We start from the raw sequence: 26,227 nt of genomic DNA, 5'->3' as shown, positions 1-26,227 counted from the left end.
AAGATCTCTGCAGTGCCGGCAATCCCTGAGGCAAGTCCAAATAGTTGCCCATGCACACAGTGCATGCACAGGGTACAGCCTGGAGTGATCAGACTAGGCCAGCACACGGCCTCAGCGTCCCTCAATACAAAAGGTACCACTTGACCCGGCTCTCAGGCAGGTCGCTCCCCACGCCGCACAGCTCCACCTGACTGTGCCCGTAGCCCAGCTGCCGCTGCGTGTTCGAGGCCGTAGGTTTGCCCCGTGATTTCACTGCTTTTTGTTTCTTGTACTCATTGCATTCTGTGACTGCTTTTCACCTCATTGTACTTTTTGCACTCTGCTTATTTGCCTAGTGATTTCACTGCTTTTTGTCTTCTCGTATTCACTGTATTCTGTGACCGTTTTTCCCCTCATTGTACTTTTGCACTCTGCTTATTTGTTTCTGTGACCGCTTCTCCCCAGGTCACTTCTGTGCCCTTTTTGCCTCTGTTTTCCTTCGCCGTCCATTTCTCCCGCCGCTGCGTCCCCTGCGGCCCCGTCCCCCGCTAGCCCATTCGTCCTTCCACCCTCCCAGCTGCACCTCCCTCCTACTTCCCCTTCTTATGGCGGCCGCTGCGCAGCAGTGAGAGTGACCCTTGACCCTGATCTCAGGCAGGTCGCTCCCCACGCCGCACAGCTCCACCTGACTGTGCACGTGCCCGTAGCCCAGCTGCCGCTGCGTGTTCGAGGCCGTAGGTTTGCCCCGTGATTTTGCTGCTTTTTGTTTCTTGTATTCATTGTATTCTGAGACCGCTTTTCAGCTCATTGTACTTTTTGCACTCTGCTTATTTGCCTCGTGATTTCACTGCTTTTTGTTTTCTTGTATTCATTGTGTTCTGTTATCGTTGTATCCCTCATTGTACTTTTGCACTCTGCTTATTTGTTTCTGTGACCACTTCTGCCCATGTCACTTCTGTGCCCTTTTTGCCTGTTTTCCTTTGCCGTCCCTTTCTCCCGCTCTCCCGCCACTGCGTCCCCTGCGGCCCTGCCCCCCGCTCACCCATTCGTCCTTCCCCCCTCCCAGCTGCTCCATCCTCCCACCTCCCCTTCTAATGGCGGTCGCTGTGCGGCCGCGTGCAGTGGGTGCGCCACTGGCGCGCCAAAGGCGTGCCTAAGGCAAGCCCGTCTGCGCCTGTCCGCGCCTGGACCGCGCCAGAACCCCTAGCCCCTGCAAACAGCAGAACGCCCGACTCCGCTACGATGCCAGCACCCTCCACACGCTCAACCCCGGACGAGAACACTCCTACCACCAGGCCACCCCCAAAGCGCACCCCAAGACCCTTCACCTTCCGGAACTGCAGCTTCACCAGCATCCGGCCCACCAAACCGCCAACCAAAGAACCCAACTACCTCAGATGCACCCTCCTCAACACCCGCTCCAACCACAAACACGCTGCCGAACTCTGGGACCTTCTCGATTCAACCTCCCCAGACGTCGCCTTCCTGACGGAGACCAGGCTGAACCCCACCTCAGATCCCGACATTGCCATAGCCATCCCGGAATACTACAAGATCACCCGCAGGGATCGTACCAACAGTGTTTGAGGAAGAATCGCCATTGTCCACAGCAACACCCTCAGAGTCTCGACCAACACCGACGACACCCTCAGCACCGCCGAATACCTGCACTTCCAGATCCACACCGACCCCAACACCACCCTCAGAGGAACCCTCGTCTACAGACCCCCTGGACCCCGACTACAGTTCAGCGACTCCATCGCCGACTTCATCAGCACACACGCCCTCGCCTCCATGGACCACATCCTCTTGGGGACCTGAACTTCCACCTCAAGAACAACTACGATACCAACTCCACCACCCTGATCGTCAACCTCGGACTCAGACAGCTCTTGACAACACCCACCCACGCGGCCAGCAACATGCTCGACCCCATTTTTACCGAAAGCCCTCATGTCACCTTGAACCACACCACCGATCCCCACTGGACCGACCACCACTGCATCCACTTCACCTTCAGGAAGCCCACCACCGCACCCAACAGATGCCTTGACGCTGCTGGAGCAAAGTCACCGAAGACCAGCTTACCACCACCCTCGCCCAGAGCCCACCCGCAGATTCCACCGACTCGGACACCGCCGCCCGCAACCTCAGATAATGGATTGACAGCTGCGCAAACATCCTCGCCCCGCTCAAGAAACCCTCCAACAGTCACACCAGCAAGAAAGCAACTTGGTTCAATGAAGACCTCCAGGCCTCCAAACAAACATGCCGAAAACTGGAGAAGAACTGGCTCCGAGAACGAACACCGGACAGCTACGCAGTCCACAAGAACGCCACTCGCAGACACCATCAAGTCATCAGAGCCACCAAGAGGGCCTCATTCAAAGAAAGCTAAGATAACAACGCACACAACAGCAAAGAGCTCTTTAACATCCTGAAGGAACTCTCCAACCCCAGCTCCAACATGAACGACATCCCACCCTCGCAAGACCTGTGCTACTCACTGGCCACCTTCTTCCACCGCAAGATCGCCAACATCCATGACAGCTTCAACACCACCACCGCCCCAACAACCACCGCCCCCACGACCACCACCCGCACCAACCGCCGCCTCTCCTGGACTAGCATCAACGACGAGGACACCATCCACTTTGGATCACCATTAGACCCATGCCCTCACCACATCTTCAACAAAGCCTACACAGCCATCGCACCCCATCCCCGGAAAGTAATCAACATCTCCTTCGAGACAGCAACCTTCCCGGAAAGCTGCAAGCACGCCGAGATCAACGCTTTACTCAAGAAACCCAAGGTGGACCCCAAGGTCCTCAAGAACTTCCGACCGATCTCCCTGTTCCCGTTCCCAGCGAAGGTCACCGAGAAAATCGTCAACAAACAACTGACCCGCTACCTCGAGGAGAACAGAATCCTGGACACATCCCAGTCCGGATTCCGCAGCAAACACAGCACTGAAACTGCCCTTATTGCCGCCACCGACGACATCAGGATTCTGCTCGACAACGGAGAAACAGCAGCCCTCATCCTCCTGGATCTGTCAGCTGCCTTGGACATGGTCTGCCACCTCACACTAAGAACACGCCTACACGACGCCGGGATCCAAGAGAAGGCCCTGGACTGGACCACATCCTTCCTCTCCGGCAGAACTCAGAGCGTCCGCCTCCCTCCCTTCCGCTCCAATGCCACCGAGATCATCTGCGGCGTACCCCAGGGCTTTATAAAGTGGAGGAATATATTTATAATTAGGTGGGCTGTGGTCCTAATGTGTGGACATATAACTACATGTAACAGGGAATACACAAATCATAACAATATACTAAGTCATTGATATATGGCATATTAATAATAATAAAATAATGTCTTTACTGACAAATAAACGAAAATCCGTAGCTTAGACAATATAGACGAAGCTCGTATCTCTTATTATGAGAGTTTGGCAAAGGCGATCATGTAAGTATCACGAACCAACATGGCCGCCAGATTTGCGCAATGAATCCATGCCGGTTTTGACGTATTGCTGTAGTGCAAACGGAAATCACGGGGTAAGGAGAGGGATTAAAATAATTTCTTTACTGACAAACAAAAGTCTGTAGTTTAGATAGTATGGACCCAAGCTTGTATCTCTTATTATGAGAGTTTGGCAAAGGCGATCATGAAAGTATCCTGAACCAACAGGGCCGCCAGACTTGCGCAATGAATCCATGCTGGTTTTGATGTATTGCTGTAGTGCAAACGAAAATCACGGGGTAAGGAGAGGTACTGACTTCTCGCGAGTTTAGGGATATTTAATAACGCAAACCCGGATATAAATATCATACCGGAAAAGCGATATATTTCAATTGGAATCCGGAGTGAGGCGGAAGCAGTTACGCCGAAAAGGTGAGGAGAAGGGAGATGCGGGCCTTGAATTTGGGGTCTATATAAGAGATAGTTGAACCGGGTCTGTAATTTTAATGGGCATATGTGAGGCAAGCAGGCCGGGGGCAGCTAGAAAAGAAGGGTGGGACTCTAAGCGCAGATGTAAGTTAAGATATGGGCACAACGAATGCAAATATAACCAGCTCAGGGGCATAGAGTCGGTGAACAAATAAGTGATATCTGAACCGATTCTGAGAGTACAATCAATAGGCAATATGCAAGTAGACCAAAGCAATGTAAAATCAGGTAGGATGGGAGTAGAAAATCCTAGATACAGGAGGGACCCCAAGAATACCAATATAATTGGTTCGTAATAAACAGATAGACCGGGGGACATGAGGGACAAGGTTATGGATTTTTAAAGAAGCCTCGAGTAAATCTGAGAATTAGCGAACGAGTAGATAGAAAACTGAAGGAAGAATAATAAGGGATAACCATCTAATTCAGGAACCAATAATACAGCAGGTCAGACGGATGGTACTGTAGGAAGTCAAAAGAAAGTACTAAAATCTCTTTAAAAAAGCACTCATTATAGTGATATTTGTTTGGTTTACCCATAGATCAAAACATACTCTGGGTAATTGAGAGAGAACATCCACGAGGTGTACCAGTTCAAAAAAAGATCGGGGTGTTTCCGTGCTTCCTAATATACGACATGGGAGTATGTACATCATTATAGAAAAAAAGGTAAGGGACAGCAAAACCCTTAAGAGTGAGAATTAATCATATTTAAACATATAGATTAGCTTACGGAAGTTTATTTGATTATATCTCCGTAAAAAAAGTATAGAGAAGGAGGAAGTGCTGTATCAACAAAGACCCAAGGGGCTGGTAAAGGTTATCTCAACCAGACTACGGGATAAGAAAAGGAGGACCTCATGCTCCAATATACAGGAAGAAAGGTAAATTATTCTGGCCAATGTAGTATTAGTGGATATAAATATTTTATATGTAGAATAGATTGAAGCAGTGTGTTTCTTTCTTTCTTGTGAAATTAGAGATATCACTATCTACTGGAACATCTACTTCTAATTTAAAAGCAGAATTTGAACTTCAGGAAACTAAGTAGAAACCGAGAAGGTTAGTATAAGGAAAGAAGTTGTTTGTAGTTATGCTGATGGAAAGAATGTGGGTATACATGATCCCCCATTTACCAAAATGTAATGCACATTATATATTTTAAGCTGTGGAGTTGACAGAGACTATAGAAAAATGTAGAGGCATTTTCAAGAGACTGATGTTGATATAATTATGTCATGGAATTAAGCTGTAAATTCTCCTATCAAAAAGATTGAGGTTTGGTGATGAAATGTAAACCGACTTTACATGTACAGTTGAATGGTATGCTTTGTGGAAACAACAACTGTAATTGAATGCACAAATACATATAATAAGAGCAGAAATAGGGGTATGTTGGTCATTTTCCAGGTAGGAATATGCATCTTAAGAAAGGGTTCTTAGTGATGGTAGGAGGATGTATAATGTATGACATTACACATGGTTATGTAAAGTTTATTGTCTGTTTATTTTATTTGTACAGAAATATTTTTTAATGACAAAAGAGACCCCACATGAAACATTGTCCTAAAGAAGGTGGCCCATATCTATTGGCTTTAACCACCGAAACGCGTCAACGCCTATGATACAATCCATAAGAGCCGAAGGACAGTGGGATATATAGAAATTCTAGTACCCAGCATCCCTTTGACAGGATATAGGGCTTTGGATTAGACTGGTATCTAATCAAAGAATTAGAACTGTTTCTCTTAAGCAATAAGTGGGGTAATGTAGAGGCAATTTTTACTGATTATGTTTCTATGCGGTTTTTTAACTTTGTTTATGTATTAATGCATGCTCGGACAATATAAAACGAATTGTGTTAAAATTGTAATTTTGCTTATGATTATTGTTTGAATTTTTTTTATATATACTCTTTCTTGAAAATAAATGCAAAAATAAGGAATTATTTTAACAAATAAAATATTATAAGTGCTTACATTTTGGTTTAAGAACATATTTGAGGACATATGAATCATTGATGTGTGACGTTTAAACATAACGAATGAATGGTTAATAGGAAGGTATTTGAAGTCGATTTCCAGTGATTTATTTATAGGCTACAGTACCCCAGGGCTCAGCCCGACGCTGCTCAACATCTACATGGCACCCCTCGCCCACGTCGCCAGACAGCCCGACCTCAACATCATCTCCTACGCCGACACCCAGCTGATCTTCTCCCTCACCAGAGACCCTCACAACGCCAAAACCAACCTCCACTAAGGAATGAAGGCCATCGCCGAATGGATGAGGAACAGCCGATTGAAGCTGAACTCGGACAAGACGGAGGTCCTCATCCTTGGCTCCACCCCTTCAGCCTGGGATAACTCCTGGGGGCCGACAACACTAGGAACAGCCCTGACATCAACGACCACGCACGCAACCTAGGGGTCATCTTTGACTCCACCCTCTCCATGACTAAGCAGGTCAACGCCATCTCCTCTTCCTGCTTCAACACCCTCCAAATGCTCCGCAGGCTCTTCAAGTGGGTCCCCACCGAAACTAGAAGAACAGTCACCCAGGCCCTCGTCACCAGCAGACTGGACTACGGAAACGTCCTCTACGCAGGAACGTCTGCCAAGCTCCTGCGATGACTGCAACGCATCCAGAACGCCTCGGCACATCTGATCCTCAACATCCCCGCTGCAGCCACATCAGACCCCACCTGAGAGACCTGAACTGGCTCCCCGTCAACAAGAGGATAACCTTCAAGCTCCTCATCCACGCAAACAAAGCTCTCCCCAGACCTACTGGCCTTCAGAAGACTCCTCAGACCTGTCTCTTCGACAGTAGCAGCACCCCTCCCCCCCAGCGCCTTGAGACCCTCACGGGTATGTAGTGTGCTTTATAAGTGTCCTGATTGATTGACCACCAGCATCTTCACGTTTCACTAGACCACTTGGAGAGTTTTACACAAAGAGAGGCCTATGGCACCTCTTTGCACTCCTGAAATAACTTATTTAAACAGACAATACAATTTAACTAGCCAGCTTCTATGTTTTCCATAAGACAGTTTAACGCAGTTCCAGTTCACTTCCTCTAGCGAGGACAAGATCATTTTTTATTATGGTCTGCTTGTGTTAGAAATGTTGCAATAAAAACAGGCCGATCATTTCCAAACTCCTGGTCATCCGATTGAGCATTCGCTTATCTGGCTGCAGTAATTCAGTCAAGCAAGCGAGCAGGCAATAACCTATGAATAACATTCCACAGTATGACAGGAAAACCAAATACAATTAGTTTCCTTAGAACTATAAGGAATTGAAAAACACACCAAAGAAAGCAAGTAACCAAGGAAATATACAAAGAGAAATCTACATAGCAGCTATTTTTTTAACTCACCTTTGCACCCTCGATGGTGGGGCAAAAATTCCATGTTTGGGAGGACAATTGAAGTACTGAACACCTCCAACAGAACCATCGTTCTTGCCATGAGGTTTGTCCAGTTCAATACCATACCAAAAGCCTAAAACAACAAACAGCACAATTGAATCATTACATCAAAATTGTCCAAACATTGAGAAATATGGTTAGCAATGGCATGCAGACATTGACTGTGGTGGTGTAGACTAGTACAACATAGGCACCAATTTCATTAGCACCCTCTGGGGTGCAATGAAGAGAGTTAAAGTGGGGCTCAGTGAACAGGTATAGTACCTCTGCTGGTTCATATTCAGCACTTCTGTGCTTCTAAGTAGCACAGTGGGTGAGTGAGTGGGGTGAGTAGCTGCAGGAGGCAGTGAAGCTGCCTGATTCCACGAAAGTGTATTTCTCAGCTCACCTAAGTGTGGGCAGTTTAGTATCTAGGCAGATCGTGCAGGCCTCACCCCTAACACAAAGGTAGCACAATCTTTAATACGGCCATTTCAAATAATTGAGTATGTCACGATATTCATTAATAGTGTCAGAGCCATAGGGTGTCCGGATGAGCAGATCTAAAACACACATACTTTTTTACACTGGCCTATGGGCCTGAATGTGTTTGATTTATTACCATAGATGTCACATTTATCAGTCAAAGGCAGATAAAATTTGGGCAATTTTCTGCACTCTAATATGCTCCTAAAACTGATGTAATTTAATTAGCATTTTCAATTTCGTCTTGTGGTGTGGTGGTTGGGCCACTTTAGTCTTCCTCCCAGGGGCGGCTCCTCTGCTAAGGCGGAGGAGCGTCGCCCCACTGCTCTCCGAGCAGGAAAAATAAAATGATAATAACAATGTTATTATCATATTATTTTTTTCGTAGGGCTGGGTTAGGGAGAGGCGGGGCTGATGTCACAGCGGGAGGACTGGTTGTGTGGCAAATCAAGTGTCAGCACAATATCCAATACACACTAATGGATTTGGATCAGTTTGTTAGCTTGTGTGGGGGTGCACATTGCATTTGCATTTGTATCGACATTTATAAAGCGCGCTGTAACCCCACGGGCATCCTGGCGCTAAGATACTAGTAATATGCTGGCGGGTAAACAGTGTAACGGAGACAAAGATTATGCTCTAGGAAAGAGCCAGGTCTTGACTTTCTTTCTAAACGACAATAGGTCCAGCCTTTGCCTCAACTCCAAGGGAAGGCAGTTCCAAAGGCGGGCGGCTGCCACGCCAAACGCTCGTCCCCCCATTGCAGATCTCTTTATTCTCTGGATCTTGATCAGGTTGGCTGAGGAGGATCGTAAGTTGCGTGCCGGTGAATATCATCCGAACCTGCTCTGCAGAGGTTTAGGTCCAAATTCGTTTAGTGCTTTGAAAACAATGCCCAAAGACTTGAACATTATCCTTTGGCTCACCGGGAGCCAGTTCAGCTCCGCTAACCATCACTGTATATCCTGCATCCCCTTTCCCTCTGAGGGGATGCTGCGGCTCTGTGGAGCACTGCTCCCAACTACATACACACAGTTGTTCCCAACTACATATTTCTTTAAAATTTTATATAGCGCAAATTCAATCCAAAGGCATTGGAGCGCTTTACATGAGCACCAGTTACATTACACAAGGGCACATTCATTTTTCAGCAAGCACGAGGAGATTAAGTGATTTGCCTATAATCACAGGATGTTGAGCCGACGCCGAGACACAAACCTGGTTCCCCAGCTTCAAACCCCCTGCTCTGAAAGTAACGCCGCATCCTCTCCCTAATGTTATTCTGCTTTTCTCTAAATTAGACAATCATTTCCACAGCTGTAATAATTTAAAGTGATTTGCATCCAAAGGACTGATCCAGAAGGAAACATTTTTACATCTACCGACCCTGACAAAAGGAGCCGATCAGTTGCCCTCTCTGACTAAAGGAGCCTATCAGATGCCATCTCTGAGTAAAGGAGCCTATCAGCCACACTCTCTGACTACAGGAGCCTATCAGATACCATCACTGAGTAAAGGAGCCTATCAGCCACACTCTCTGCCTAAAGGAGCCTATCAGCTATCCTCTCGGACTAAACGATCCTATTGGCGAGCCTCTGACTTATTTTCATGCACTATTTCAGTGGCAAACATTGCTACCCATGTATACAACAAATGGCCAATGGACGTGCTGGAGGAGAAAGTCATCAGTCCAAAGATTCCACAACTTATATATCAATCCTACTCTTCTACTTACTTCTTCGTTATCCAATTTACTCCTAACTCTTACTCACATTACTCATTTCTACTTCTGTGTACCACAACTTGCTTCTACTCTGACTCGTGCTTACTCCCTCAAAATGCTACACTTAGGCACTCTTTACAAATCCCAGTTACTTTGCAAGGAGATATTGGGGCTGTAATTACCCACTAGTATCTCCCCTGGAGTTAAAGGGGATTATGAGTTAAATTCCCCGGAATGGGGAATAACCCACCGGACACAGACTTATCAGGTTCTTTACACAGGTTTTTCTACTTCCAGGATTGTAACACAGCTATTTAAACCAGATTAAATATTTACAGGTGTGGCCAGTGAGGATCGGGTTGTGCAATGGAGGGTGGGGAAGACTTGGGAGTTTCTGGAAGGAGCATTGTCTATACCACCATGGTGGAGGCAGAATGATACACCCACTAGCATGATAGGGAGAAACAAATGCTCCTCTGGGTGGTTCCAAGAGATGACTGGCTATGTCTTACATCAATGTTGTGACCCTCCGCCCTTTCAAAAACACACTCAAAGATCCTCAAAATGTGTGTGATGTCACAAGTTCACCAACCTTTATTTATTTAACTTTTTGCCCAAATCAACTAATAAATGCTTTCTGAATAATTTTGGTCCGTTTGGCGCTAATATTTGTGTGGGTCCTTAATACTTGTATTCAATAATAGGATTTTGAGTGCATGCATGAGAAAGGTCGTTGAGATATCGATTGTTAGTGTTGTAGTATTCTACACAACACAGAGTGTCTATATTTGAATTCAACTCATGACAAATTGGTCACGGACGACCTTTGTATTCCGTATTGTACCCAGGTCCGTCTTGACTTATTGGGTTACCCCATTATCTATAATGACAAGTTCACGAAGGGCAGACATTGCTATGTTAAAAGAGAGACCTTATTTCTGGCCACAATATCCATCCCACGTAAATCAGACTACTACTAAATTGAGGCCAATGTAGGACAAATCAAGCAGAGCTTTACAATATTTTGTAGGAAAACTATTAAAAGGAATGCAGAAAGATATACCAGGTAGCAGTTGAAAAATACCGATTGATTACTAATGTCTATTTGCAAGTATGAATACTATGTGACTCCAATTAAAAAGAGGTGTATGTGTTATTTGCTGTATCTAGGAATTATTATTTTATCCCTAGAACACATATTTTGATATTGCCTGCAAGATATTCAGCTGAGTTTAATCTATAAAGGGATCCCAAAGTCTTGTCTCTTACTTGATAATGGATGCTGCAATATTATCCATTACAAGAAATGACCACACATTTGTCCACGAAAGAGTACAATAAGGGATATGAGCACATTTTCAGGAGTGGACAAATTTGAAGTTGGCAGCCATGAGAAGATGCAGAATCAAAATGCCATTGCACAAAAGTCTACAGTGTGGTTATGTATATCTGACTGTACTAGTAAATCAGACAAAAAGAGAGAGTTTTCCCTGAACAAACCCAGAAAGGACTGGGAAATATTATAGCCAAAAAAAAGGGGGTTCCTTTCTGTGGTTCTTAGATATGAGTGTAATGTACTTTGTAGAGTAAGACACCAGAACTTTCCTGTCCTCAAATGTATACTATACGTCCCACAATTTATATCAAGAAAACTAAATTATCATTAAAATCATGTTTATTAAAAGAAACAAACTTGCTTAGATAGCATTGTATAAGCAAAAATTATACACATAAGAGGTTACACAGATCATAGTTATTCACATTACAATGCACTTCATCACAATTACATATAAAAAAGTTAAAAGTAGCCAAAAATGTCGACGCGTTTCGGGGTTTTAGATCGATGGCACACCTTCCTCAGGACTACATTAAAATTCTTGAATCTAAAAAGTATATGGACAATAGATTAGTATACATTCAGTGAGGAATTTTTAAGTTACATTACAGAAAAGTTTTTTGGGAATTCTAATGGTGTCTATATTACAAGTAACACATTTCTTACATCTTTCGCAGTTTTCAATTAGCGGTACCAGTCTTAATCCTGGGATAGAGTAACCTTATCCACTAGTATGGGTCTTTGTATTTCCTTGATCAACCTATGAATAAAGAGTGATAGAGTGGTATACGTTCTATGAATATTTTCTATATGAACAAACGACTACTATTGAGCTACTCGCAGGACATTGAAATTTCATGCTTACTTTGTATTTATGATCGTGGCGTTGTAAATCGTTCTGCATATAAGTCAGAAGACTGAGATTATTGCCAGCTCAGTAGGTTTTAGGGCGTCTTTCCACTCCTCAGTTTCAATTGAGCGTAGTTAGAACGGAATGTTTCTTATTTGAATTGAAGACAGTTCTTTTCTCTAAATAAACAGTAGATATAGTGTACATGTATTAGGCGTCACCCTGTTTATTTGAGCAATTTTAACTACTAAGGATTAGCAATGAGAAAGAACCCCATATATGGATTCTTAGTTAGAGGCACACCATGACTTTTTAATGATAGTTAGTTCAGAGATAGATCAATAAAACTGACATATACCAGAAGCATAGTTAGAACGGAATGCTTCTTATTTAAATTGAAAACAGTACTTTTCTCTAAATAAACAGTAGATATGGTCTACAGGTATTAAGCATCGCACTGTTTGAAGAATTTTTTTTTTTTTTTTAGCTACTTAAAATTCGCAATGAAAACGAACCCCAAATATGGATTCTTAGTTAGAGGCACACCATGACGTTTTAGTAATAGTCAGTTTACAGATAGATCAATAAAACTGACATATGCACAAAGCATATTAAGTATATTAAGTAGGGGCTAAGGTAGTAAAATGCACCCATTTAAAGCGCTGTACGAATGGTCTGAGTGCCGAATTGTAGGGACCCATGTTAGGCATAAACAGATCGGTCTAAATGCCGCGTTGTGGATAGGCGTCTGATTATTGTCTAAGACGCGCGCCTGCCCTTTAGCCCCATATGTCTTACCTCCGCGGTCGGAGCAGCGTGCCGCCTGCCTGGTCACCCGATCTCCAGTGTCAGATCAAGGGCCAGAGCAGCGCGGGTCATTTTATATGTAAGGAGGGTGTTGCATTATTGAACAATTCCCGACACCTGAGCCGTGATTATACGAGCTTGCACATTGATGGGCCGCCATTTTGGTAGTTTTTACCGCCCCATCGCATATGAATATGCATACAAATGAAGACGGACCCCACTTATATAGCGAAACTGATTTATGATAAAAACACGCGTTTCACTGTTTACTAGTCGTTTGTTTTTATCAAATTAGAGAAAAAGCGGGATAGATTCGACACTATATTGTGTTATTTTGTTTCGAGGACTTTTATCATTTCTTGATCTATTTATTATCGCGCCATTTTGGTAGTTCTTTTCACATTTCTATGTGGTTTTGATTTAGATAGAGATTCTATATGGGGCTCCCGCACATCGGTTAGCATGAGCCTACTTTTAATCATTTCGAGATTGTCTGCCTTAAATTTATTTGCTGGTAAAACGTGTCGCTAATGGTATTGCTATACATTTCCATACATAAATCCTTATACATATATTTATGCGTTTAAGGAGCGCTCATGTCGTGGAACTTAGAGCATGAATATATTATTTTTGGCATAATAAAATTTAGGAGGTGACAATTTGTAAAAACCAATTGTATAGAAGATGATGAGGGAGATGTGTATTTTAAAAAAATGCTCATGGTTATCACAACAAAGTGTCCTTTTACATTCTCATGGATACATTAAAGCACATAGAAATTAATCGTTTCTATATTTGTCAGTACTTGGTATCTAGAGAACCCAATGTGTGAATTTCAAACCTAATGTTGGCCCTTTCGCATTTCTACATATTCATATTTGTATAAAATCCAATTGCAGAATTCATCATTATATGCAAACAAATATACATACTTAGGTGCATACATTTTATATCTTTTATGGAGACAAATATACATACTTAGGTGCATACAATTTATATCTCTTATGGTTTTACTGGTTTTAACAGTTGGTGTGATATTCTTAAGACATCCTAACAAACATCTTTCCAGAAAACCTAGGGTACGCCTAGGGGAGCTTTCAATGGTAGTAGACTATTATCTGACCAGTCTTTCCCACTCTTCTCTGCTATTCAGGCCATGGGTATATGTACGGAATTTGGACATGAAGAATTGTTCCCTCTGTTTACGTTTAATGTCCAAATTCCCACCTCTCATTGTGGTTTTTATTTTTTCTACTATGCACCATTTTAGTTCATCCTCTTTGTGTTTCTCTGTGATCCAATGGTCTACCAGTGGGGCATTCTTCTTATGATTTTTCAGAGCAGATCTATGCTCAGATAGGCGTAATCTAATCTCACCACCAGTTTCGCTGATGTACCCCTTTTGGCAAGGGCAGATTATTAGGTATATCACATTGGGTGTTCTGCAGTTGACATGTTCGTTAATCCAATGTGATGTGCCACTCAGTTCAATTTTGTCTGATTGGATAATTGACTTGCAGTGAGTGCACGTTCCACATGGTTGGTTGCCCCTAATGGGCTTTCCCTGATCAATACTTAATTGTTTATTCTTTTTAGGCTCTCTATATGTCTGCACCAAACAGTTACGAATAGTCCTATTTCTTCTGTAGGAGAAGATCGGTTTAGGTAGGGGAATTTTACCTTCTCTGTTTAAGATTGACCAATTTTTTGTAATGAGGTTTTTTACCTTACAGCTTAAACCATTGAAATTTGAGACCATGACAATGTTGTTTTCAGGTTCTTTCTTTTTGTTGCTAGTTTCGAAAAGGGATTCTCTGTTTTGATACTTAGCTCTTTTGTAGCTGTCCCTAATTAATCTTTTGGGATAGCCCTCTTGCAGTAATTAGATTTTAAGATCTTCAGCATGTTTTTCAAAATAATTTTTATCAGTGCAATTCCTTCTTATCCTAATGAATTGACTGTAGGGGATGCCATCCTTCTGATTATTAGGATGGTAACTATCATGGTGGAGCAAGGTGTTACGATCTGAAGGTTTAACATACAGCTCAACACATAACTTTCCCTTTTCAGCTTTGATCTTAATATCCAAGAAGTCAACTGCCACTTGACTCTTCTTGGCTGTAAATTTAAGGTTAACATCCCCACAGTTGAGCCACTCCAAAAATGTAGCAAGATCATCCTCAGATCCTTCCCATATGTAGAAGACATCGTCTATGAATCTAGACCAATGCTTGATGTTCTCATAAAAAGGGGTCAATTCATTATATATGTGGTGTTTTTCGAAATTCCCTACATATAGACAGGCTAGGCTCGGCGCACAAGTTGCCCCCATGCTGGTGCCTTTTATTTGGCAGAAGAAATCACTGTTGAACAAAAAAATATTGTTCAGAAGAACAGTTTCTATGCATTCTACAATAAAGGTGTTCTGTACTGAGAGATAACCCTCTGCATCACTCAGGATGTCTCTCATCATTGCTATAGTATCCTTTTGGGGTATGTTGGTGTACAAGGACTCAATGAAATAGGAATATTTGTAACTGTTTGGTGCAGACATATAGAGAGCCTAAAAAGAATAAACAATTAAGTATTGATCAGGGAAAGCCCATTAGGGGCAACCAACCATGTGGAACGTGCACTCACTGCAAGTCAATTATCCAATCAGACAAAATTGAACTGAGTGGCACATCACATTGGGTTAACGAACATGTCAACTGCAGAACACCCAATGTGATATACCTAATAATCTGCCCTTGCCAAAAGGGGTACATCGGCGAAACTGGTCGTGAGATTAGATTACGCCTATCTGAGCATAGATCTGCTCTGAAAAATCATAAGAAGAATGCCCCACTGGTAGACCATTGGATCACAGAGAAACACAAAGAGGATGAACTAAAATGGTGCATAGTAGAAAAAATAAAAACCACAATGAGAGGTGGGAATTTGGACATTAAACGTAAACAGAGGGAACAATTCTTCATGTCCAAATTCCGTACATATACCCATGGCCTGAATAGCAGAGAAGAGTGGGAAAGCCTGGTCAGATAATAGTCTACTACCATTGAAAGCTCCCCTAGGCGTACCCTAGGTTTTCTGGAAAGATGTTTGTTAGGATGTCTTAAGAATATCACACCAACTCTTAAAACCAGTAAAACCATAAGAGATATAAATTGTATGCACCTAAGTATGTATATTTGTCTCCATAAAAGATATAAAATGTATGCACCTAAGTATGTATATTTGTTTGCATATAATGATGAATTCTGCAATTGGATTTTATACAAATATTAATATGTAGAAATGCGAAAGGGCCAACATTAGGTTTGAAATTCACACATTGGGTTCTCTAGATACCAAGTACTGACAAATATAGAAACAATTAATTTCTATGTGCTTTAATGTATCCATGAGAATGTAAAAGGACGCTTTGTTGTGATAACCATGAGCATTTTTTTAAAATACATATCTCCCTCATCATCTTCTATACAATTGGTTTTTACAAATTGTCACCTCCTAAATTTTATTATGCCAAAAATAATATATTCATGCTCTAAGTTCCACGACATGAGCGCTCCTTAAACACATAAATATATGTATAAGGATTTATGTATGGAAATGTATAGCAATACCATTAGCGACACGTTTTACCAGCAAATAAATTTAAGGCAGACAATCTCGAAATGATTAAAAGTAGGCTCATGCTAACCGATGTGCGGGAGCCCCATATAGAATCTCTATCTAAATCAAAACCACATAGAAATGTGAAAAGAACTACCAAAATGGCGCGATAATAAATAGATCGAGAAATGATAAAAGTCCTCGAAACAAAATAACACAATATAGTGTCGAATGTATCCCGCTTTTTCTCTAATTTGATAAAAACAAACGACTAGTAAACAGTGAAACGCGTGTTTTTATCATAAATCAGTTTCGCTATATAAGTGGGGTCCGTCTTCATTTGTATGCATATTCATATGCGGAGGGGCGGTAAAAACTACCAAAATGGCGGCCCATCAATGTGCAAGCTCGTATAATCACGGCTCAGGTGTCGGGAATTGTTCAATAATGCAACACCCTCCTTACATATAAAATGACCCGCGCTGCTCTGGCCCTTGATCTGACACTGGAGATCGGGTGACCAGGCAGGCGGCACGCTGCTCCGACCGCGGAGGTAAGACACATGGGGCTAAAGGGCAGGCGCGCGTCTTAGACAATAATCAGACGCCTATCCACAACGTGGCATTTAGACCGATCTGGTTATGCCTAACATGGGTCCCTACAATGCGGCACTCAGACCATTCGTACAGCGCTTTAAATGGGTGCATTTTACTACCTTAGCCCTTACTTAATATACTTAATATGCTTTGTGCATATGTCAGTTTTATTGATCTATCTCTAAACTGACTATTACTAAAACGTCATGGTGTGCCTCTAACTAAGAATCAATATTTGGGGTTCGTTTTCATTGCGAAATTTTAAGTAGCTAAAAATTTCTTAAAACAGTGTGATGCTTAATACCTGTAGACCATATCTACTGTTTATTTAGAGAAAAGTACTGTTTTCAATTTAAATAAGAAGCATTCCGTTCTAACTATGCTTCTGGTATATGTCAGTTTTATTGATCTATCTCTGAACTAACTATCATTAAAAAGTCATGGTGTGCCTCTAACTAAGAATCCATATATGGGGTTCTTTCTCATTGCTAATCCTTAGTAGTTAAAATTGCTCAAATAAACAGGGTGACGCCTAATACATGTACACTATATCTACTGTTTATTTAGAGAAAAGAACTGTCTTCAATTCAAATAAGAAGCATTCCGTTCTAACTACGCTCAATTGAAACTGAGGAGTGGAAAGACGCCCTAAAACCTACTGAGCTGGCAATAATCTCAGTCTTCTGACTTATATGCAGAACGATTTACAACGCCACGATCATAAATACAAAGTAAGCATGAAATTTCAATGTCCTGCGAGTAGCTCAATAGTAGTCGTTTGTTCATATAGAAAATATTCATAGAACGTAATGAAATTTCAATGTCCTGCGAGTAGCTCAATAGTAGTCGTTTGTTCATATAGAAAATATTCATAGAACGTATACTACTCTATCACTCTTTATTCATAGGTTGATCAAGGAAATACAAAGACCCATACTAGTGGATAAAGTTACTCTATCCCCAGGATTAAGACTGGTACCGCTAATTGAAAACTGCGAAAGATGTAAGAAATTTGTTACTTGTAATATAGACACCATTAGAATTCCAAAAAAACTTTTCTGTAATGTAACTTAAAAATTCCTCACTGAATGTATATTAATCTATTGTCCATATACTTTTTAGATTCAAGAATTTTAATGTAGTCCTGAGGAAGGTGTGCCATCGATCTAAAACACCGAAACGCGTCGACATTTTTGGCTACTTTTAACTTTTTTATATGTAATTGTGATGAAGTGCATTGTAATGTGAATAACTATGATCTGTGTAACCTCTTATGTGTATAATTTTTGCTTATACAATGCTATCTAAGCAAGTTTGTTTCTTTTAATAAACATGATTTTAATGATAATTTAGTTTTCTTGATATAATTTGTGGGACGTATAGTATACATTTGAGGACAGGAAAGTTCTGGTGTCTTACTCTACAAAGTACATTACACTCATATCTAAGAACCACAGAAAGGAACCCCCTTTTTCTTGCTGTACTAGTAAATCAGCCAATTGATCAATTCAAACATATCTTTTTAAATTATAAAAATGGTGGGGCATTTACAGAGTCAGAGTGGAAAACTGAAAGAAAACTCTTTTGGGAAAATGTAATGAGAGATGTGGAAGGCAATAGTGTCTAGGATGGACTTGGTGGAGCACAAGAGGTTGCTTGTGGTTGAGATTTTTCACTGTTGTATCTGAATGAAGTGTTTTTGTGGGTCCTACATATTGTCTTTTGAGGAGCTCAAAGGTGGGCAAGTGCAGGGATTATAGGTGAACATCCCTACAAGACAAATGTATTAAATTATAATGCAATTCTGGGGGAACGCCATAGGCTCCCCTTGCCATCCTGTACCATCCAAAAATCGCCAGAATCATTTGTAATACCATTGCAAGCAGAACCCTTGCTTATCTTGCCGACAAGCTCACCATCACTGTTGGTTCTTGGCACTCCAGCAGCCAGGCTACTATCAGACAAAACAAGACAACATGGTTTTTTGATCTATGCACCCAGGATCTGAAACAACATCCCTGTATCCATCAGGGCCACCTGAACGCTGCTCTATTTAGGAAAGAGTTGAAGACTCATCTCTTTAAAGAGCAGTACATCACAATACATTAACCATCTGCAAACCAGCCATCTTTCCTATTCCTATCACTAGTTGACTTTTTTTTGTCTTTGACCTTGTGCTCGGCTCCACTATCTTTTGAGTGGGCTCCCGCTATTGAAATACCACACACATATATACACAATCTTATTGTACAGGAATAAAATTAAACAAAAAATGGCCACATTTTAGAGGTTAGAAAATAATCTATTTCCCAGTTCCTGAGAGCCTTTGTTAAGCCTTTCATATGAAACCTAGTTTCTATGGCTATGGTCCCAGGTTGGAGGTTTTTGCCTAGGGATGTTAGGAAAGCGAAGTCCAAGATAGTCCAGGTTTGTCCAGAACTTATTGAAAGACCCAGGACTGGACTCCTGAGATTACAACAGCAGTTCCCCTTCTCTTAGAGCGCTTAGGTGGCAGAAGATTTTTTTTGGGGGGGTGACTTCACCAAAGCGGCCAATCGGCAGGTCACAGATATCACAGAAATTTACTTTTTTTCTTTGTTTTGCAATGGAATCTGGATCGTCATGTTGCCAGATTTGAGCAGTGGCATAAAAGGTGTAAAAGAAGGTTCCATGCTGTCCTGCCACGGAAACAGAATTCTATTTCTTTTAATTGTTGCCACACCTTCCGTTTGCGGAGATAGATCCTATACCTTTGACCCATGACAAGGATTCTGATACAAGCTTGTTGTGTCCCCAGCTATCTGTACGTTCCTCTATATGGGATCGTGGTCAAGCAGTGCAGCTCCACCCTCAGGGATTGAACACAACACACAGCACACATTTTTCAGATTAATTTTATCCCTATCCTGTTGGAATTTTTCTTTCTTTTGTACAGAAATTTGATAAGGTGGTAGAGCCAGCCATAAACAATCTAGTTTGGCATTTCAGATGACTGACATTTCCTGTTAGCATAACTGTCCAGCAGGAGTGTGAAAAGTAGTGTTTTAGTGAATAGATCATTTTGGCAATAGTCATAGAGCCTCCTTCAAAAGCGGCACAACACAATGTCGTAAGCACCAAACTGTACATGTATGTGCCATGTTTTCACCCCTTACAGCATTTCACTAGTCATTTGTGCAGTATTATACTTTTTGGAATTTGTCTCTGGCTTGGTTGCTATATTTGTAATGTGAGCAGATCATGAGTTATTTTGATGAGGAATTTTATGGCAGCTGCCAGATAGAACAGGGCATTGCTACATGCTGAGCCCCTAAATCATGGCCACAGATTCCTCTTCCTTGTCTCAATGGCTTTATTTCGCAGTGGCTGCCTACTGCAGCCAAACGTTTCCACAGAGCAGTGTGCATTCAGGAGCACATCATCAAGATGTCAAAGAAGAGTGAGAGGGGAATTTTCAGTCCCTCAAGGAGAGAAGGCAACAGTACCATTTTTAAGAGCTGGCAAAAGGTTGCTGGTACGAGTGGAAAAGGGTAGGGGCAATGAAGCAACCCTTATGAAGGCGCGGGTTTTCATATTCAGTTGCATTCTTACTTTGGACCTTACTTAGGCAGACATGTTTTTAAATGGCTCTAGAATATTTATCACTAGGACTTGACAGCATTTCATCCTCTATTTCTTCAGTGTGCCTTGTCTGTTCACCTGGTCCAAGACTGTGGCTAAGTCTAGGAATGCCACGACACAAGCATTTTTATTTTTGGTTACAAACTTGTGAACACTGGCCTGTAAGACAATACTTTGGTCGATGGCTGAGCTCCTGCTCTGAAAGTTACAGGGACTAAGAGGTGCTGAAGTTTAACCAGTTTTACTTTGTCTTTTCTACACATTTATTTATTACGTTAATCCTACAGGAATTAAGGCGTTTGCAGTGATTGGAAGATCCTGGAATGCATTAATCCTTGTAATGTTTCAACAGTATATGGAGATGTTTGGGCCAAGCACCATGGCCTTTCTTTCTCTAACATCTGACACAATGGAGTTAGCACTGAACCATTCAGCGGTTTACCGTGTTAGCTCCAACAAAGTAAACAGTATGCTGATATGGGCTTTACGTTTGTCCATAATGTTGCCCATCTGCTCGCTTCCTTTCCCTAGCTGCCCAGGATGCTCTACTTGTCCTCTTGTTTGATCAATTGCAACTGGGTTCCTAGAGAAGACTGAATGGACATAGTTAGCGGTATTAAAAGAGCCATTCATTATTTATTTAATGTGGGACGGGATCACCTTCACTAATTTGCTCCAAAACTAGATCTAAATATTGTGCCAGTCTGTCCAGAACTTCTCAGACCCTTTCAATAGTGGGCACCAATTCAACAGACCTGACAGGTGTTCTTGATTAAGTTACACGTTGAGTATACGAGCACACAGGACCATGATTCAATACATTATTCAATAGTAAAATCAATTCCCTAGCTAGAAATTACATCTTTTACTTGGCTCCTCTTGTGTGACTTCATGATTCCGGTGTTTCGGATGGTGGGAGTGTGATGTGAGTAAAGGTGGCAACCAGTGATTAGTTACAGGGCTATTGTGCTGTGGTTTCTTTATTTATTGAGTCTTCTTTGAGTCTTTTTGTTTTTTTAATCAATATTATGGACAGCCATCCCTATGTGCCTATAAATCCTTCTTCTCTTTTTTTGCATTTTCCATTTGGTGGAGAAAAGAATATTGTAAGGTCAAAATGAGGGTCATTTACCTGCAGACAACTGCAGGCCATCTTTCAAATACACTTTAGAGGAGACCTGTAATGATCAGGAGCTCATCTTCTGTCATTATAACCTAGATGTCATCAACATACGACTGACCTTGTAGGTCAGATTTATGGATAACTTAGAGCAGGGTGATAATGAAGACCTTTATAGAACCTCACAAAAATGCTTTGTAAGAGTCTTGAGAGCGTCCACTAGAAAGTATTATAATTAGGGCTCCCTGTTTATGGTATTTATTTTTTCGCCATTTCCGTCTGTATTTATCCATATTTATTTTATGCTAAATTTATCTGTATTTATCCATTTTTATGTTGGGTTTTGTGTAAAAATTAAGCTAATTAGTATATTTCCACATTTATTTAATCGATAAATATGCACTCATGCTTGAATGGCTGCCAGGTTTCAGTGCTGTGAACACCCACAGAAGATAAATCAGTGCACTTAAATGAAAAAATGCAAATTTCAGTATCAACTTTCTGCAAATCTACTGCTGTTAAAGCCTCTCTACTAAAATTACCTTATTTTTTAACCCCCTAATCTATCAATCCACACAGCTATTGGCCTGGCAGTCATGGCAGGCAGTATTTAGAATGAATCAAAAAGGAACTCAATTTCCATTTTTATCCACATTTAAAAATAAATACAGACAAGAAAATAAAGGTTTTCTGTCTGTATTTATCTGTAAAAATCAGTAAAAACGGGAAACAGGGAGCCGTAATATAATTTTCCAAATTGATTGTTAGGAGAACATATCCAGTTGATGCTAAAGTACTATACTGACTTTTGGATTTATCTAGTAGGAGAATTAGCACATAAATCACATGCATGTTGTGCCTTGTAGTGTACACGCTAGAGATGACTTTTCTATTTTACTTGTTCTTTTTCTACAACTCTTCTGAGGAAATCTTTTAAATTGAGAATCCAAGCATGCATTTTTAGTTCTGTTTCTCACCGACTTGTCCCATGAGGTCTGTGAGGAATCCAGTGCCCACTTGGCTGATCAACACTCTACGGGATACCCTGCCATTCAGTATATACCACAATACAGCAGGTTAACGACTATTGTGTGTTCGGCATAGCCTGCTCCACCAAGCTAAAATGTGTGGAGGACACCAGGTAAAAACTGAGGCAATACAGGCCAACACAATAATAAGTCTCCAAGCATTTGTTAATGTAAACCTTACCCTACCAGATATTTTGGGAAGAATTTGCATTGATACATCAGTGAGGTATTGATTATACAGTCATCAAAAACACACATTCTGTGATCTACCTGGGGCGAAACTGGTTTCTCCATAAAATCTCACAGTGCCCATTCTCTGCCCGACAACCAGCACCCGGCTCCCAATTCGGGCCTCTACATCATTGGTGCGATTATCACCTGCGTTCCGAGCGTGGTTCTGGACTCCTAAAACAGGAGGATGGAAGGATCTTAGTGATTCTGAGCAAGTTCTGAGGCATTCTAAACAAAGGCATGCAAGAAAATCATGCAAACATGAATATTGTGCTCCACAACCCTGTGCTTCATGCCCAATAAAGTGTTAATGTGAAACTGTTTTATTTATACTTATAATGCACTGTCATCCATGGGACTGATTCATGCTTCAAGGGTTGTTGTAAGTGGCAGGAGTGAAGAATTAACATGCATAACTATTTATAACCATGCTGGAGGAGACACAAACACTGCAACTGACACAAAACATCTGTGAATGTTGGCTGCGATCAGTACCCGCAGTGGCCCTAAAAGAAGGGGGCACTGGCTTAGGAGAGGTCTTCGCGCTTCTGGTGATGGGCTTGGGTGGCTGAAGATGGCTTTGTTGGCACTGTTTCGTTTCTAATGAAGAGGTTGATGAAGAGGAGTAGCTCGATCCAGGAAAGGAAGCTGCAACAAGGAAGAGGTATTAACTCCAGCAGCACACCTCTAACAAACTCATGTACAAGTGTAGCCTGAGAGCACAGCTGCTACTTTAAAGAACTGAGGAGGTTGAAATAAAACAGAAAATATGAATGAACTAAACCGCTATCGCCAATGTCAGACCAAGATGTCAGTCCAAACGTTTCACATGCATCCTGCTATCAAGAAGCTTTAATCTTTAACTTTACTCATTTTGATGTTTTTATGAGAGTGGCCTGGATGATATTGCATCAAAGGATTCCCATGAAGAGAGATCTCTGTAGGTCATATTTCAGGTCAATTATTCTTATAATTGGGGAAAAGATGGAGACAACCAACAAGTGATTTTCAACATGACCTGGTTTAGCACAAGGGTGCCCAACATTAGACCAGATCTTCAGGATGTCCACATATTGCATACTAAATGAATATCATTATATCACCTGAAAAACATTGCATAATTCCTGCCCTTTGGAACCTAAGTTGGACACGTCCACTTTGGATCATTGAATACAATCCCCTTGACAAAGAGACAGGTCAATATGATACCATAATGTCTTCACTGAGCTAAACTTGTAGAATAAGCGTGGTTATTCTCTTTTGCCAGTCAAAGGGGCAGAGGAAAAAGTATGAATGGTTTTGCCCCATAGTCATTAGCTCCTACATATTTATTGAAGAATAAACAGTGGATGGCTAGTAACCACATCTGCAGTGGTGTCTTAGGTGGACTGGGGAGTCAGAGTAGCAGATGGGGGAATGGGGTAGGGAGATTGAGGGGACTGCTTGGACTTAGGCTCACATGATTTTTGGGAAGTGGGTTATTAGTAGTGGTAAACATGCATTCCACTGGCAATAAGGCCACTAACTCAGTCTAGGTCTCAGTACAGGTCTCAATACATTTTTCCCATGCCCATCCCTAGGTAACTAGGCTTCGAACAGGAAAACTTAACTTAGGAGACAGATATGTAAAGCATTGAAAATCATCAATTCAGAAAATAATTAAGACACAACCCACAATAAAAATCCAACAGTGCTTTATAAAAACAGGACAACTTTTATCTGCAAAATTACCCCAAAACGACAAAAATCCAATGTAGGGAACCAGAGAAATTATTTTTTAAAGATTTAGCACTATATAGCACTTAGAAACCTATAGCATCACTCTGGGACACCTGATCACTCTTGACCGGGACAAAGTCAAAGTTTCAGGCCGACAGTGATGGAACCCTGCTAGGATACCCCTTACCATAGGCCTCAGTCGGGATTTTACTGTCAGACTTAAAAACATTTCTAGAGTTTTTTCTGCCGGGGTCCCTTGATGCACTTCACCAGTCAGGATTCAGTGAGAGTTCACCGGATTGCTTTCCAGGGAGCTCCCGTCAAACTCTGGAAGTCGTACCTCCGGAGATTTTCAGTGGAGCGAACCAGTTGTCAGGCAGGCTCACAAATGAAGGTGACCAGCCTGGCTCTCGTGTTTCAGTCGGTCCCCTCATAGACCTTTTCTCCAAACTTCTGGAACGTGTTCCTAAAGTTCCTCTTGAGGGTCCAAAGTGTCCAAAACACAATCCAAGAGTCTGGAATCTCCAAGATGGTCCTTGAAAGGTTGGGACCACAATTCCCACAATGCACCTGGACAAACCCATACAAAACCACTGGACGCACTCCAGGCAGGGGAACCTTGGTGGTGATCATCCAGGTGAGCTCTGTTAACAGTAGCTTGCAGGGAGTCCACTGTTTATTCCTCTTGAAGCAAGGTGCATCCAAAGTGCAGTAGTTCCAGATAATGCAGCAGGAGCAGTCAGTCAGAATGCAGAGCCTGATGGTGCTAATCAAGTTTTCAGCTTGGCAAGCCTTCTTCTTCTTTTAGTTTCAAGCAGCAGATCTAAGAGGCTCTGCACCTCTCACATATTTAGTCTGTGTTCTCTGAGGTCAAGCAGAGAAGTGCTACTGTCCAACGAGGTGCTGGACAACACTCCACAGCATGAACACTTCCCCTAAAGTGTGGCATAATCTTTTCCCAGAAAGCACTATTCCTCCAAAATTCAATATGGCTGAAATCTCAGCAGGGGAGCAATAACTAGTTTAACCAACATCCAGTGTGGCTCATTTCTATAGCTTCCCTCCCCCTACCATCTGTAAATTCCTGCCTTAAGCCTGCCATCTTGCTGGGTCAGAGGGGGCGGTGGGTAGATGGATCGGGCATTCCCTGCCTGTCCTATCGCCTTTGGAGCTTCATGCTTTACAATCTTCCCACCCTGCTCTGGCATTCCTGTGTAGCAGAGATCTCTCCTCCAGATAGCCTCTCCTTGGGTGAGCAACTTATCACTTCATCAAAGCAGCCTGGCTAATCCTGTTAACTCTGACCAATCAGGGAAGAGGGTGGGAAAGCTGAATTTTGGCTTAGAGACAAGAAAGTCTTATAACTTGCTTTCTGTATACTTTAGGATGAATCCATCAATGGCATATTTTTGGATTTATTAATACCATTCTTCTAAGTCCTTGAACTGTATTTTTTATTTAATTCCTAGCAATATTTATGCATTTATAAACTATTGCCATGTTAGCCTAGGGGGCTAGGCATTTACAATAGGGAAACTGCAATGGGCAACTTCTCCATCATCGGGGCATATTGTTTAAGGCCCTTGCTTATAGTTATATGACCCCCCAATGCCTGGGACACCTAGGCGAGACTTTAGGGGTCCTGAATATGCAAAAATAGTATAGCTCCTCCCCCACAGTGCTACTAGCATCAAAATCGATTTGGGGAGGTCCTTTAATATAATTGGAAAAGTGAAATGTGCAATTTC

At 41.9% G+C, this 26,227-nt stretch overlaps 1 protein-coding gene across 5 annotated transcripts in view; it reads right to left on the bottom strand.

Annotated features, from left to right (window-relative positions):
* The window catches only part of CLIP4 (CAP-Gly domain containing linker protein family member 4), a 303,168-nt gene that overhangs the window by 29,624 nt on the left and 247,317 nt on the right, over positions 1–26,227 (bottom strand). For 3 of the 5 annotated variants that reach the window (XM_086926149.1, XM_086926148.1, XM_086926151.1), the window contains 3 exons: positions 23,256–23,408; positions 22,800–22,934; positions 7,318–7,441 (listed from right to left, as the gene is read on the bottom strand). In XM_086926149.1, the coding sequence (XP_086782275.1) occupies positions 7,318–7,441; positions 22,800–22,934; positions 23,256–23,408 (412 nt within the window). The remainder of the gene's footprint in view (positions 1–7,317; positions 7,442–22,799; positions 22,935–23,255; positions 23,409–26,227) is intronic. The other 2 variants (XM_086926150.1, XM_086926152.1) reach the window with 1 other exon arrangement.

Source organism: Lissotriton vulgaris, chromosome 6, assembly GCF_964263255.1.
Source record: "Lissotriton vulgaris chromosome 6, aLisVul1.2, whole genome shotgun sequence".
Taxonomy (NCBI): Eukaryota; Metazoa; Chordata; class Amphibia; order Caudata; family Salamandridae; genus Lissotriton; species Lissotriton vulgaris.
Note: the sequence above shows the minus strand (reverse complement) of the source record. Positions and strands in the feature narration are given on the sequence as shown.